This window comes from Neodiprion fabricii, chromosome 4 (assembly GCF_021155785.1).
Source record: "Neodiprion fabricii isolate iyNeoFabr1 chromosome 4, iyNeoFabr1.1, whole genome shotgun sequence".
Lineage (NCBI taxonomy): Eukaryota > Metazoa > Arthropoda > Insecta > Hymenoptera > Diprionidae > Neodiprion > Neodiprion fabricii.
The window spans coordinates 35490689-35504141 of record NC_060242.1 but is presented as its reverse complement, the minus strand read 5'-3'; the positions used below and the strand labels follow the sequence as shown (position 1 = coordinate 35504141).

At 40.2% G+C, this 13453-nt stretch overlaps 1 protein-coding gene across 2 annotated transcripts; it reads right to left on the bottom strand.

Moving 5' to 3' along the window:
• Nucleotides 1–8632: 8632 nt before the first annotated feature.
• On the bottom strand, nt 8633–11376 carry LOC124181007 (translation initiation factor IF-2-like). Of its 2 annotated transcripts, none has more exons than XM_046567066.1 (5): nt 11221–11376; nt 10655–11143; nt 10121–10391; nt 9201–9530; nt 8633–9118 (listed from the first exon to the last, which is right to left on the bottom strand). In XM_046567066.1, exons 1-4 carry the CDS (start codon nt 11230–11232, stop codon nt 9253–9255), a joined length of 1050 nt encoding a protein of 349 aa, XP_046423022.1. In that variant the 5' UTR covers nt 11233–11376; the 3' UTR covers nt 8633–9118; nt 9201–9252. The 2 variants fall into 2 exon arrangements, with proteins under 2 accessions (XP_046423022.1, XP_046423023.1); XM_046567067.1 differs by having other exon boundaries at nt 10133–10391.
• Nucleotides 11377–13453: the final 2077 nt, after the last annotated feature.

Below are 13453 nucleotides of genomic sequence, written 5' to 3'. Positions count from 1 at the left end.
GAAAATTTCTGTCAGGCAAAAAGGGGGTTTTCATTATAAGATAAACGGCGCATCGTGCTTAATTGTTTTCGTAATAATTAACAACGGTAAAAATGAGAATATAGTCAATATTTCGCCAAAATTAGGCATAAGCGGTGAAATTAATGACGGTGCCGGTGCATTATGCTATAATTACCTGTACATTTTCACGTGTACATTATAACTACACCGGAATCAATCGGAGCTGATGAAAACCATATAATAATCGAGTTTTTACGAGCCGGTAACCGTGAAGTGCACGTAAAAAATCCAGGCAGAAGATGTCGGATTTTTATGCGTGATTAATTGGGGATAGAAAAAATAAGAACACGTTGAATTCGTACTTTTGAACTCTGCGCTAATTACGGTGCTTGTATCGAATTGACAATGCTGTCTGTAATTACTGTAAGCGTATAACGTCTACAATAACGTATAACTTTATACGCATACATACGCAAGATGTGCGTGCAGGTATAAATAAAATATATAATATCTAGATACATACTGTATACCTAACCAGTATAATAGCGAGAAAAGTTAGGTCGCGTATTTATTTACAACATAACGGTATACTTGAGGGGTGAACGTGATGTTAACAGAATTACAAGAAAAAAATTGAATGTGCATAAATATATATATATATATATATATATATATATATATATATATATATACATATATATATGCGTGTATATATGTATGTACGTATGTATGTAACTTAGAAAAAAATAAATAAAATAAAATAATTTTCGCACAAGCTCGCCAGAACAATCGTTAGGAATTGTGCCTAGATGTTTAAACACGTATTCTATGGGATCAACGTCATTACCTTTAAAGATAGTGATGAAAAAAAAAACTACAAAAAGAAAAAACAACAAAAAAACTGTAATTATTATATTAAACGTAAATTATATCCAGTCATCTAATTCTGCTGACATATATATATATATACTTATATGGTTGGGATGACATTCATCTTATTCTCTTATACAAATGCGGATCAGTTGCAATTAAGACGCTTGTATAATAATGTGATTTGCATTAATTAACAAGTCGTACTGTGAACGCTTCTTCGTAGTATAATATCTACGAAAATATTGTTTGTAACCGTGCAGCGTGCTTGGCAAAGAATCTACAGCGTTGCGACTCGTTAATTATTACAATACATGTATACAAAAATACATGTTATACATACTTAATTATTCTGATGCGCGTCGGACGGTCGATTCGCGAAAAAGGATCCATCGCGGCGTAATGACCCGTTTGATTTTTGCCGCGTTACAGAAAAAAAAAAAAAAAAATTAAACAAATAACAATAAAAAACATGGACACAAGCTTCTGTATTACACAAAATAATCCCAAAAACATTCCGTTTGTCGTCTTTAATCCGAATCTGGTCATTACGCGCTTTATATACTTAATTATACGTGTTATAATTAAGCATATAAACGATTAATATACACAATATATCACCGTTAATTCGCGCGCATCTAATTCGCGACTTATTCTTTTATATCATTGTCATATCTATACTATATACTATGCTATACCATACTATACTATACTATACTATACTATACTATACTATACTATATCTTCTACTCACTATCACGTTATAATTTCCTATCTATACTATGATTATCTTTATCATTATCATTATTATTATCATTATTATTATACTTGTACCTACTACTAATCCATGTACCTATGTAGCCTGTCTGTCTGTACTATACTACATTATTATACATTATTATCATTATCATTATATCTTCTTATCCTTTGCTACTATATGTATTATAATATCTTGAAAGATGAAGGAAAAAAAAAAAAAAAAAAACGGAAAAAAAAATAACAAACAAAAAATTATTAAAATTTATCTAAATCTACGCACGTGAATAATTACACCTTGATCATCTAATTTATAACAATATTTTGACACACGCACGTCTCAACGTACTTTCCCCAACAATTAAGAAATTTTTTTTTAATTTCCTACCAACAAAGTCTCTATTGTACACTTTTATTTTCAGATCCTGACATTGTAGTGTTTTCGAGATTTGAATTTCCGCGATGGTCGGATGGTTGAAAATCTACGATCCGATTATTCTCTCGAGGATCATAATTATCTCGATTATCGAACTTTCGCTCGTTACAATTGTCCCTAACATCGTAATACGTTATACATGTAACTGTAATATAAATTTTACCGAAGTTAAATAAGTGAAATTGCGATCCGTCGGTGAGTTCACAGCAGGATCGTCGTAATTTCTTTCCCCGTTTAATCGCAAGTTTCTTTTGAAAACTTTTTACGGTATCCGACTGCGCAACATCGAAAGTAAATTTCGGAGCTCTGTACATCCTTTCTCCTGTTACACCGTTATTTATAAACTAACGATGTTGCAGTTCTCTGTTACTTTACTATCATTCCGTCGGGATTTTCACAAATTTTTTTTCTCGACCGTGCAAAAAGTGTATAAAAATATTCCTCTCCAAGGTTTTGTGCGAAACTAAAAATCTGCACATAATTCCATTTCCTTGCACGTAGCGTCCGCGGTCTATGTCTGTGCAATTTGCACATCGTGCAGGAATACAACTGCCAACTAATTACGTTGTATCCTCAGGTACAGAGATTAAACTTTCGATTTCTTTCCTCGCCGAAACTATGCTTCGATCGCTTATTTTTTACGTCCACTTATTTACGTGTCACATCCGACCAACCAACCAACCCACCCACCCACCCACCCATCCACCTACCTCTCCGCACTACTTTCGCTTTCATGACAAACACGTCCGAATTTTTTGCGACCTCTGCAATCTATAAATACAATTCACTCACGTGTACGCGAGTACGTGTGTTACACTTTGTATCACTTTCTGCGTGAGTTGATCTAAATAGTTTTACACAGGCAAACATACACACATGCGCACAAAGCCGAGAACACGAGTCGTGGAGTCTTGTGTGAATCGGCGTAATAATGACGGGTCATTTTATTTTTATTAACTTTTATTTTTCTTTTACTTATCTTACCGATCGCAGATCGTTTTATTGACGTTGTTCTAGGCGTCGAAGCTAAGATGAATCGGCTTGTCGCTGAAATTGAAAAAATAGAAAGAAATAAATCGCCCCGCCGTTTCGGGCTCGAGGAATTGAAAAAATTGCATTTTCATCAGATCCCGTAATTGTGCAACAGCCCCCCATGCATGTACATATTACACCTTATACCCGGGAATCCCGGCTTACACGCTGAAATTTATCAGACTAGAACACAAGGCACTGACACCGTGGTTGCGCCACATATCGTTATCGCGTCTATTTAATACAAAAATTGTTACGTGATTATGTAGAAGAAATAATAGCAGAAAAATCTCTGTTAGGTATCAAGGAATAATTTATAATATATATATATATAGATACCGTTGAAACGTAACTAATCGGAAGCTATCGGAATTACGAGCGTCGAGTTCTTGTTTAACGAACGTTGATGTTATGTGTATACCGAAAAATTTTCTCTTCATCATTTCAGGTGAAATTAAAGCGATCATTTTTACATCTTTTCTTTTTCTATGTGTGCAGTGTACACTTTCCTGATTCGTCCTATTCGTACTTCTTGCCGCAACAGCGCCGCTTTGATCGAGCGGCTTGAGTGTAAAAAAAAAAAAAAAAAAAAAAAACAGCAAGAAGAAGCAAGAAAAACCAGAAATAGAAAAAGAAACCGAGTTTAATTTCACGTGCGGCGATGTCCGATCTCCAGAAAATTGATCTTCATTCCCACGTACTTTGCGTCCCGCGATCGAAAGGCGAGACCTCGTATCGCGGACAAAGGACCCAATCGAAGAGCTCGAACCGCGATCCAAGCATTGCTGCATGCGCGATGCTTTACAAAGAATTGAGAACGGCTTTAAAAATCCCGAGGACAGCTCGTGTTGTCGAACCTCGAAGATCCCTGAGGAGGCTCCGTAAACGTCTACGGAGTGCGGCCTAATTGGACCGGCGGACGTAAGGCCCCGAAGGATCGGTGAGGCCGGCGGGCCCAGAACGACTCGCACTTTCACGTCGATCACCCGGCCAATGTCAGCCGGGCAAAAACTCGAGGTGATCCGATCGTGAAGTGGAAGGAAGAGCGAGGAGAAGATGAGGCGTGAAAAATTGGGAAAATAGAAGAGCGCGGTCGGTTCGTTGATCGGCGATCACCGATCACGACTCTCCACTTTGCTTCGGCCAAACGGATCGAGGAGGGACTTTCGTTTTTGCTCGACAATTGATCAATTTTTTATCACCATGTGCGATTACAATGCGCAAGACTGCGGAGAACCGATTTGATCTGCGGAGTAAAACGCGGCCTTCTCAGGAATTTCACCTTGACTAAATATTATACATATATATGTGTGTGCGTGTGTGTGTGCGTGTGTAATAATAAGAGAGACTATGGCGATTAAGTAATTTCTGAAACCGGGCGTTTCTCTCCGCGGTTTGTAACACACGCTTTTCTCGACCGCGGTACTGTGTAATTAACATTGTAACACATCGGCGTGTATTGTAATATGAATTTTACGGAGACCAAGAAATGGGAAAAAAAATCTCAATGAAAATCGTCCGGTGCCGTGTTTGCGAGCTGCGACCCGAGGGAGAGACCGAAAAGCGGCGTTAACGCGTTCACGGTTTTTGCGTTGCGTTGTCGCCGCGTTACACTTATTACCCATGTATTCTTGTGCCTGTTTCTAATCGATTTATGCAAACATATTCCTCGACGTCGACGGGGAATTTATCTCGCTCGCCTTCGAGCCGCGATTCTTTAGTTTTTTACCACTGGCTTTTTTATCTCCCTCTGTCTTTGTCTCTAGGAATTCCTCGAAATCCGTACTCTGTCGTGTTGAAATGAGAAAAAATTTGATCAACTTTTTTTTACCCCCGTCAATTATAATCGTGTTTTGGCTCGAGAGCCTCTGGATTAGAGACACACGCATCGAGTGTCAATTTATCGCGCTGTTTATTTACGGGGATCGTTAATAAAACGATTTCTTGTACGTAAATTCGCCTAACACACACGCAGCCCGTTTATCTATTTAAATGGATAAAGATCGAGCTGCTCCCGGCGAACGAATTTACGAGGCAATTTATTATGCCTGCGTACAATTAGTCGAAACCCCAGCTGACAAATGACAACCGGTTCGTTATTGTTGTAAATTGTTGTAATAACTGTCCCGGACGAATACGTGTAATCGTAATTACACGGCTAATGGGTAAATGTCGACAACCGAGGTCCGCGTATCCCTCCGTACAAAGAAGTACCGTGAAAATCAAATTAACGCGCGCAGGCACCAAGACGTATTTTTTCTTCGCTCGCAAATCGCTATTTAAAACAGATTCACGCTGCTAATTCTGTCCGTCAGTTATCCAGAAATATTTCCACCAGCTCGGAAATCCAAAAACAAAGAAAAGAAAAGAAAACAAACAGAAACTTATACACGCGTTGCGAATTATTGCGCTTATTGCCAGGATTTGAAAAGTGCACGCGTGGAAATCGGCAAAATAATGAGCACAGCTCTGAGCCGCGAATATTCTTCGAGCCTGTGGATCATTAGCTGAAAGATCATAAATTGATTTTTGGATGAGGATGAGGGATTGGTTTTACAGGATACACATCGCGTTGCGTTGTGGCGAAGCCTGAGATTTAGCAGTCACTTTACGGATTTCGAGAGTTTCGGTACCGCGTTATCAGCTGATCGTTACATCTGCACTTTTGGTATCTTGATGCACCTCGTTCCTCTGTACATACCTTGTTGATATAATCGTCTGCACGAACTCGGTGTGTAAATTAGTACATTATGTAATACGTAAACATATACCTAGTTAAAATCATGTCTCGAAATCCGTGAGCTTATAACTTATAATAAACATATAATGTACAATAATCCAGCTAGCGTCGTATGTGATAAACACATAAGGAATGCAGGTCTTCCGGGAAATGTCCTCCGGTACATTTTTCCGGTGCGAATAAAATATCATAATTGAAGATATTACGGGTTAGGCGATAGCTTGCTTGAATTTTCCGCCATTCTGTATGATAAAATCGCGTTCCAATATATACGCAGCATTTTTTCTCAAATTTCAATATAACTTCCTGAAAAATTTGACGCCTGCATATACATGGAGGTATATTATATGCATACACAAAACGCGATGCGTTTCGGAAAACAGGTTGGAGAGGGTACAACAGAGATATTCTAGAGTCAATTGTGAATCAATATTTATTACTTGGATATAATTATATAGATAAATAAATGAATAAATATATATACATATATACACATACATAAATTAATATCTAGACGTAATGGGAGAAGAAGAGAAAAGGAAGATTACTATTATAATAATATTGTAATAACATATATATGTAATATATAAAATAAATTACCATAATATAGGGAATCGGACGAAAAGTCGGATATGAAGTTATGTTATAATTTATATTGTTGAGAATTAATATTGTGAAACTGAAAATTATATTTGCACAAAGTTTGAGCAATTTGAAAATTGTTCGTACAGGCAGGTGTTCCGGGGATGACGTCGCGTGCGAATTTCACCCGAAAGAAAAGACCGTGCGTAGAAATAATTTCGGAAAAGGCTGATACGAATAATTTTACGGCGTACAGGCATCTGAAAATTTGATTAATCATTATTAATTTCGACGAATATTCGACGAGTTTGAGTTGATTTTTACAGTGGGGGAAAAGGTAGAAAACGTCAGGACAGAAAAAGAACTTGGAAACGCCTTGCCTGTACTGTGATACGCAGCTGATTTCTTTAGAATTATTACTTCTATACATACATACTTATATGGAAAAACCGCCCAAATGTTATAGTGTGAGAGAAAAAAATGACACGACGAGATATATAAAGTAAAATAAATATATAAAATAATATTTAATCCTGATTTTCGAAAAAGAAAATAAAACGTGAACATCCGGATATATATATGTTTGGTTATTGAAATGGTATACATATATATATAGGTATATATAGAATACAAGTAGATATATTTCTCATTAATAATCTGTCAACCATAGTTGTATCGCACTAGGCGAACGATTCTAATCCGATAATATAACATTTATACGATTATCGATTTATTCCAAATATCGTGTCGAACCTGAAGAAGAAAATTATCATTACAGTTACAACACCACAGACGCACACGAGAAATATGTATCTGCGGTGTACTACATTATACATATAGATCATACATAAATAATATCTATTAAAATACATGCCGGCACGTAGGATGGAGGAGTCGATAATCAATCTAGGAATTACGTTTATCGCGGTTAGTATTTCTTAATGTAACTTCAGTATTACGTGAAATAGAGCGAGACGCGTATATGAGCACCCCGTGAATTCCTTAATTCTAATCGATTAATTTTTTATACCTCGCGCATTTACAAACACTTTAATATAGGTATAAATCAGAGAGTTCGATTTGAGCCTGATGCGATGCCAGTCAGGGAGTGCGAGATTGGCCATTTGAGGATAACCTGCGCCGCTACTTCCGTTAGCTGCGAAAAACTTACTTAAATAATAATATTAATAATAATAATAATAATAATAATGATTGAAAGGTTAAATTTTTAGGAAAGCGCAAAAATTTCTCCCAACTCTGGTAGAACGCAGGGAAATATAAACGATGTAATATTATCTGCGTATATCCCATGCATATGTGAACCGAAAAGTAAAATTCTAACAGCTTCCGAATCACTGACGATATAACGCGCTGAAAACCGTGGATAATTATAAAAATAGTAAGAACAGGTGAGCGAGGAGGGGTGAAGAATAATTGTCAAAGCTTCGCTGGCATCAATCGGCATTGAAGTAGTAACTAATTTTGTGTACTTTTACATTCCTTATTATTGTTACTATCATTATTCTATTATACGCATATATTCAACTTTATTTTTGTACGTGATTAATTAGCGGTGATAATTTATCGTATCACACACGGTCGGATTGTGTTTACGTAATTGAATTGCGTGCGTCGAGACGACGTATTTTAGACAAATGTTTGAAAAATTTATGATAAATTTAAACGATTTCCTATACGGATTATGACATTGTTATATCGTATACAGATTATAATATTATATCTACACGTTCTAGATTCAACGTCAGTTTATAATACATATATAGCTTGTATCCTTAAGTTTACTGTAATAATAATAATAATAATAATAATAATATTAACAATAGACGGTATTAAATCTATATTATTATATACACATACGTATTATAGGATAATTATTATTATTATATAATAATATACTATTATTTAAATATAATAATATATATATATATATATACATATAAAAACATATAGGTATGTATATTACATACAAATATTCCATAATTCTTTTGATTGTTCACATTTTGAGTTGTTTTATAAAAAAAGAATAAATGAAACTCAACAAATTTTCACGTTTTATACCGTGCCCGACATTGTTCTACACGATGTTGAAACGAGCCAGGAACAATTTCCACCCTGAGGATAATTTTAACGAAGAGGAGCTGGGACGAAACCGTCAGGAAAAACAAATTGGAAAGGTGAAGGAAACCATTAATGAATTTTAGCAAATCGCACCTTTTATTTTTTTCATCGTTATACAGCCGTAAAAGCAAGTCGGACAGGTCGAAGAAAAAATCAATCTGCAGGCGTACAATGCGATTGATTTGTGTTACGCGCTGAAAACAGAGTGACATGACTTTTAAGTGGGCCGGGTACGTATCGATTTTTAATCTTTTTCCCTGCTACTCTAATGTTTGATTCGTTTATTTTAATTCGTTGCTTATTTAGTAACAACGCATTTAATTCCCCGTTAACCATAGTGTAGTATGTGTAACTATAATTATGCATATAGGGGTAAAGAGAATAGAGTATCCTAATCGACAGTCGCAATATATTATCGATGGATTAAACAATTCCTTCCCGAAGCTCGTCGAACCGAAATCGCGAGGACGCTGGAGAATTCCATTAATCTTGCGTCGGATGTGAAAATCTGCCTCGCCGTCCGAAGTCTGCAAAAAAATGTCCGACTCCTCTTGCCGAGTATTCTGAAACAAGAAAGGCAAATCAATGTGTCAAATAACTATTCTTTCTTTACGAAAACGAAAAAGACGATCCTTCTGTTCTCACCTCAGGTTTCGAGCTCTCGACGAAAAGAAGGCGAGCGGCAATTTAAACGGATTTACACAACGTTGTAGGCGATGTACGGGAACGGGGCGTATCTCAGGAACGATGGGATTGTCGGGTTGTATCCCTGAAGTTGGATAACCGAACCCACGGGCGCGTAGACCGCAGGTCTTTCATAGATTTCGTATTCCCTGGCGGAGCTTGCCCGGCTGACCGTAGGAACGACAGGCGCGGATTCGCCTGATCGAGAACCCTGCGGAACCTCAGCTTGAGGAACAAACTGCGATCCTGCAGGCAAGGTTTTCAGCGTTGTACCAGCCGGCGTGATCAGTCCTATTTAGAAATGGGTGACAATTTTTCATGTAATTACACAGGTGCGGTAGAAATTTACGAACAGGTATCGCATGAAAATAAACATGGAATCGACGTATAAACAGGTATGAAACTTTCGCGAAATCGTTACCGAGGATGTTTCCAGATCGATCGAATCAAAATATAAAGTTTGCCCTCGCACCGGCAGCGAAGTATCCTTTTCTAAAAAGACCTGTTCAAAAATCAGACACAAACTTTTTTTTTTCATCCGACAGTGCGACTTGGCTCGGTATAATAACATACCTAAATTATATGGGAAAAAAGCGACCATTCAAAACTGCAGTCTGTTAAACAGCACGCGAACCATACCGTCATATTTACGAGTGAAAAATATCCACGACATTATACGTGCTTCGATTAAGCCTGATGCGTGAAGCGTGTTTACGCTCGGATTCAGGATGTGGTTCTCTCTCTCTTTCTCTCTCTCTCTCTCTCTCTCTCTCTCTCGCTCACTCACTCTCGGAAAAATTAACACACAATCACGTCACTGGGCGTGTCGCCGGATGCAGACCGATCCAGTTTGAGACCGGCGATCTCGCCTGATCTCGTACTTGTGTAATGACCTTGGTCGGGCGTTGCTTGCGGAAGTGTTTGCTCGGCCTTGGCGGCCGCAGGCCGCCCGGAGTAGGCGGAGATCGACGGCAGGTCAAAGTTCACCGGGATCAGAGGTACAGGCAGGGATCCCGCCACCGGACTGATCCACGGGGCTAAAACCGGCTCCTCGATCGTTCGGCCCTTCTGCTTCTCCTGTGCCTCGGGTTGGTCCTCGGTCTTCGAAGCCTCCTCATTAACAGCTGCGGCTGGTTGCGACTCATCGGATGCCTGTAAGGGGAGAAAATTGGACGGTTGAAAGCACGCGTGAGTCTTGGAATTCCGAGATTCGGAATCGAAGCTCGGTCGTGTCGTGATCCAAAAATCTTCGGAGTTTCAAGATCGATTACAAATGATTATGGATTGGAACTCAAGCGGTTAATTATACAGGTATCTCGAGGCGGTAGCGAGGTAATTAATGACTAAAACCTCGATGTATCTCCACTTCGGAATCGTAACCCGTAATCAAGTTTAAAATAAAGTATTCCACCAACCTGTCCCTCGGGCGCGGCAGCCTCGACTATGATCTCTTCGCCGGACTTCTCCGGTTCGGCCTGATCTTTCGCGGGATTTTCCTGTTCCGGGGTGGCGATTTTCGCCGAAATCACCACGCTGTCGGCGTCCTGCTGAACCTGCGGGAGTTCCTGCGCCGCCTGCTCCAGCGCCTTGAGGTGCGCAGATCTGGCAGCGGCGACTTCCGGTGTCTCCTGAACCGGCGCTGGAGCTTGAGGGAGGTTCGTCGCCGCCACCCGGAAGCCGTGCTCCCCGTCGGCCGTGTAATCCGTGCTCTGGACCAAGCCTGCGGCGTCGACGTAGCTGTAGGATCCTCGGGTTACCCCGTCAAGAGATCGAGCTTCCGATCGGGCCTGACTCGGCGCGCTGTAACCGAAGCTGTACTGGCCCAGGGTGTCCTGGTAGCCGAGGACGAGGCCCGACGGCATGCCGACGACGCCGGAGGCGAATCCCGCGAACAAGAGGAGGACCTGGAATTACCGGAGAATTAGGAACGGCGATTCGAGACTCCGTCTTGCGAGGCTTGAGCTTTTGCGAATCGCCTAACCGGTAGCTTCATGGTGCGACGCGAATCTTCGGAGACGATTTGCTGCTTCTGTGCGACAATACGAGGACCCGATTCACACGTTTGACGACTCGAGATGCCACCTGACACTTTATATAGGCACCCGGTGGTGTCCCGGCCGCCGGAGAAGAGGACGGGGCTGATCGCCACGCCCTTCGGGCAACGCATCTGCTCGTCTTTTTATTGCGAATTTGTAAACCAGATGAGACGAGGATGGAACTATAACGTACACGCCCGTCGGAGAGAACAGGTTGTAACGCCGGCCCCGCAAGGTCGACGCCAAGTTCAAAATACTCGAACGATCGCCGACTTGTCCCATCGGAGGTGCGGGTTTTTGCCGCGCGCGTTTACTCCGCGGGCAAAGGCTCGATATCGCGAATTCCGCGGGCGGTTTCCCCCTGCGTCCTTGTTCATCTGTGTCCTAATATGTCGGCGTTGCGTCGCGGATCCTTTCGTTACTGCAGATTTTTCCAGGCGTCCTAGACGCTTGCGATCGGCGGGCTGCGGCTGTTTCGTCCTTTGCGCTGTTTTATTCGTGCGAATTGCGATGCGCGGAGAGAGACCGCGGAATACAAGTCCCCCTCGGTGATAAAACGTACGTGTATGCGTGTACGTCGAGTCCTTAAAATAGATCGAGTGCTCGCCTCGCGGTCGCCCGGTCGGTTCACCGTTTATCCTCGCATCGCCGGTTAATCTGGTTGAGATAATGTACCCACGCCCAGGTAGAACAGGAGAGTAGATGCACGATTATAATTCATTCGAAATTTTTAATCCGACTAATCGACGAATCGATACGGCGCGAACTTCCGCGTTAGAAAAACCAAAATTCACTATCCGATCACTCGCGCGGCGCACTTATGATGGCGGCTGATTTTCGAATCGTGTCCGCGTATTTTTCATGCAAATTATCATACCAGGATATTTGAATAATGGCCAATGGTTGCGGAATTTAATAAATTTTATGCGACGTTGTTAATTTTACAGTCCGTGCCGTGCTCGATTTATATTCGACAATGTGATACCTACGCAGTTGTTTCTTGTTGTGCGAATACGGTGATAATACCTTATAACCGATCCTCGAGAGTAAGAAACCGTCAAGTATTGTCTCTCAAAATATCGATTCAATCTTTTTGTTGGTTCCAGCATAAACTAACAGCTCGTATAAATGGCCGTGCACTGCCAAAAAAAAATAAATCAAAATTCGCAGCGTTTCGAAATACGTGTTCGCCAATTATCTAGTGTACAGATTCATATCAGTCCGTAACGACGGTTTGTATTTATTGCAGATAAAGTCAAATAAGGCGGCACACCAGAGTCCGAACCAAGTCCAGGCGAATGAGATTCGACGTTGGGAACTCAGCTACAGCCTTTGTAACACGAAATGACAATAGCGGCACGATCCAGGCGTGGAAAGACAAGTGACCATATTAACAAGCGTCGTTAATGTTGTTTCTTTTTCTTTATTTACTACTAGCTGCCTTTTTCTATCCCCGATCTATTCCCACATCGCAGGATGTACTATAAATATACCTGCATCTCTATATAGGGTCACTGCCATTGAACTACCTTCCTCCTCACTGTTTTCTTTCCTCTCGTCAAGCTGTCCTTGTTTCAATTTATCGGTTTCTCTCTTTCCTCTTATATTTTGCTCGCCGTGATTTGCTCATTTCTTTTTGTACGTTAATCCTTGATCTGGCAATTAGTCTTGCACGGCCTAATTTCACAGAGACAGACAAACTGAATCTAAGAATTTCGTGACACAGGATAACTACGAATTTGGATGATGATTTTCACTTTTTCATTTTGCGTCACGCTTTACAGAAGTTGATCTCTCGAAAATCAAAGCTAGGTGGATTACTCAAAAGCTGATTTCAATATGTCCTCTCGTTAAGCTCGCCGATGTCACGTATCAAAAAATTAATCCAAAACTATATTCACCTTAGTGTAAGACATCAATACGCCTGGTCGGTACCTTATACAAGTCAAAGTTTAATTAGATGTTAATTGTAAGATTGTAAAGCTTAAGCTTCCCCAGCTACATATCAAGGTATGAGAAGAAACTAATCACACATCGGTAAGTTTGAAATATTATTTATCGTAGCTGAACAACACGATATAGATGAGTCGATAAAAAAATCTTAGCAAATAGTGCATGTTATATACAGTTGCGGCGACTAGCGCCCCGAAGGAACATTTCCAGTATAATAAGCAACGG

Bases quoted from the DNA above. Each gene is read 5' to 3' on its own strand.
- LOC124181007 (XM_046567066.1), bottom strand. The intron at 10,392-10,654 runs GTTGGTGGAATA...CTCCCCTTACAG, and splicing joins CTGCCGCGCCCGAGGGACAG to GCATCCGATGAGTCGCAACC. The intron at 9,531-10,120 runs GTACGAGATCAG...ATTTCTAAATAG, and splicing joins CGACCAAGGTCATTACACAA to GACTGATCACGCCGGCTGGT.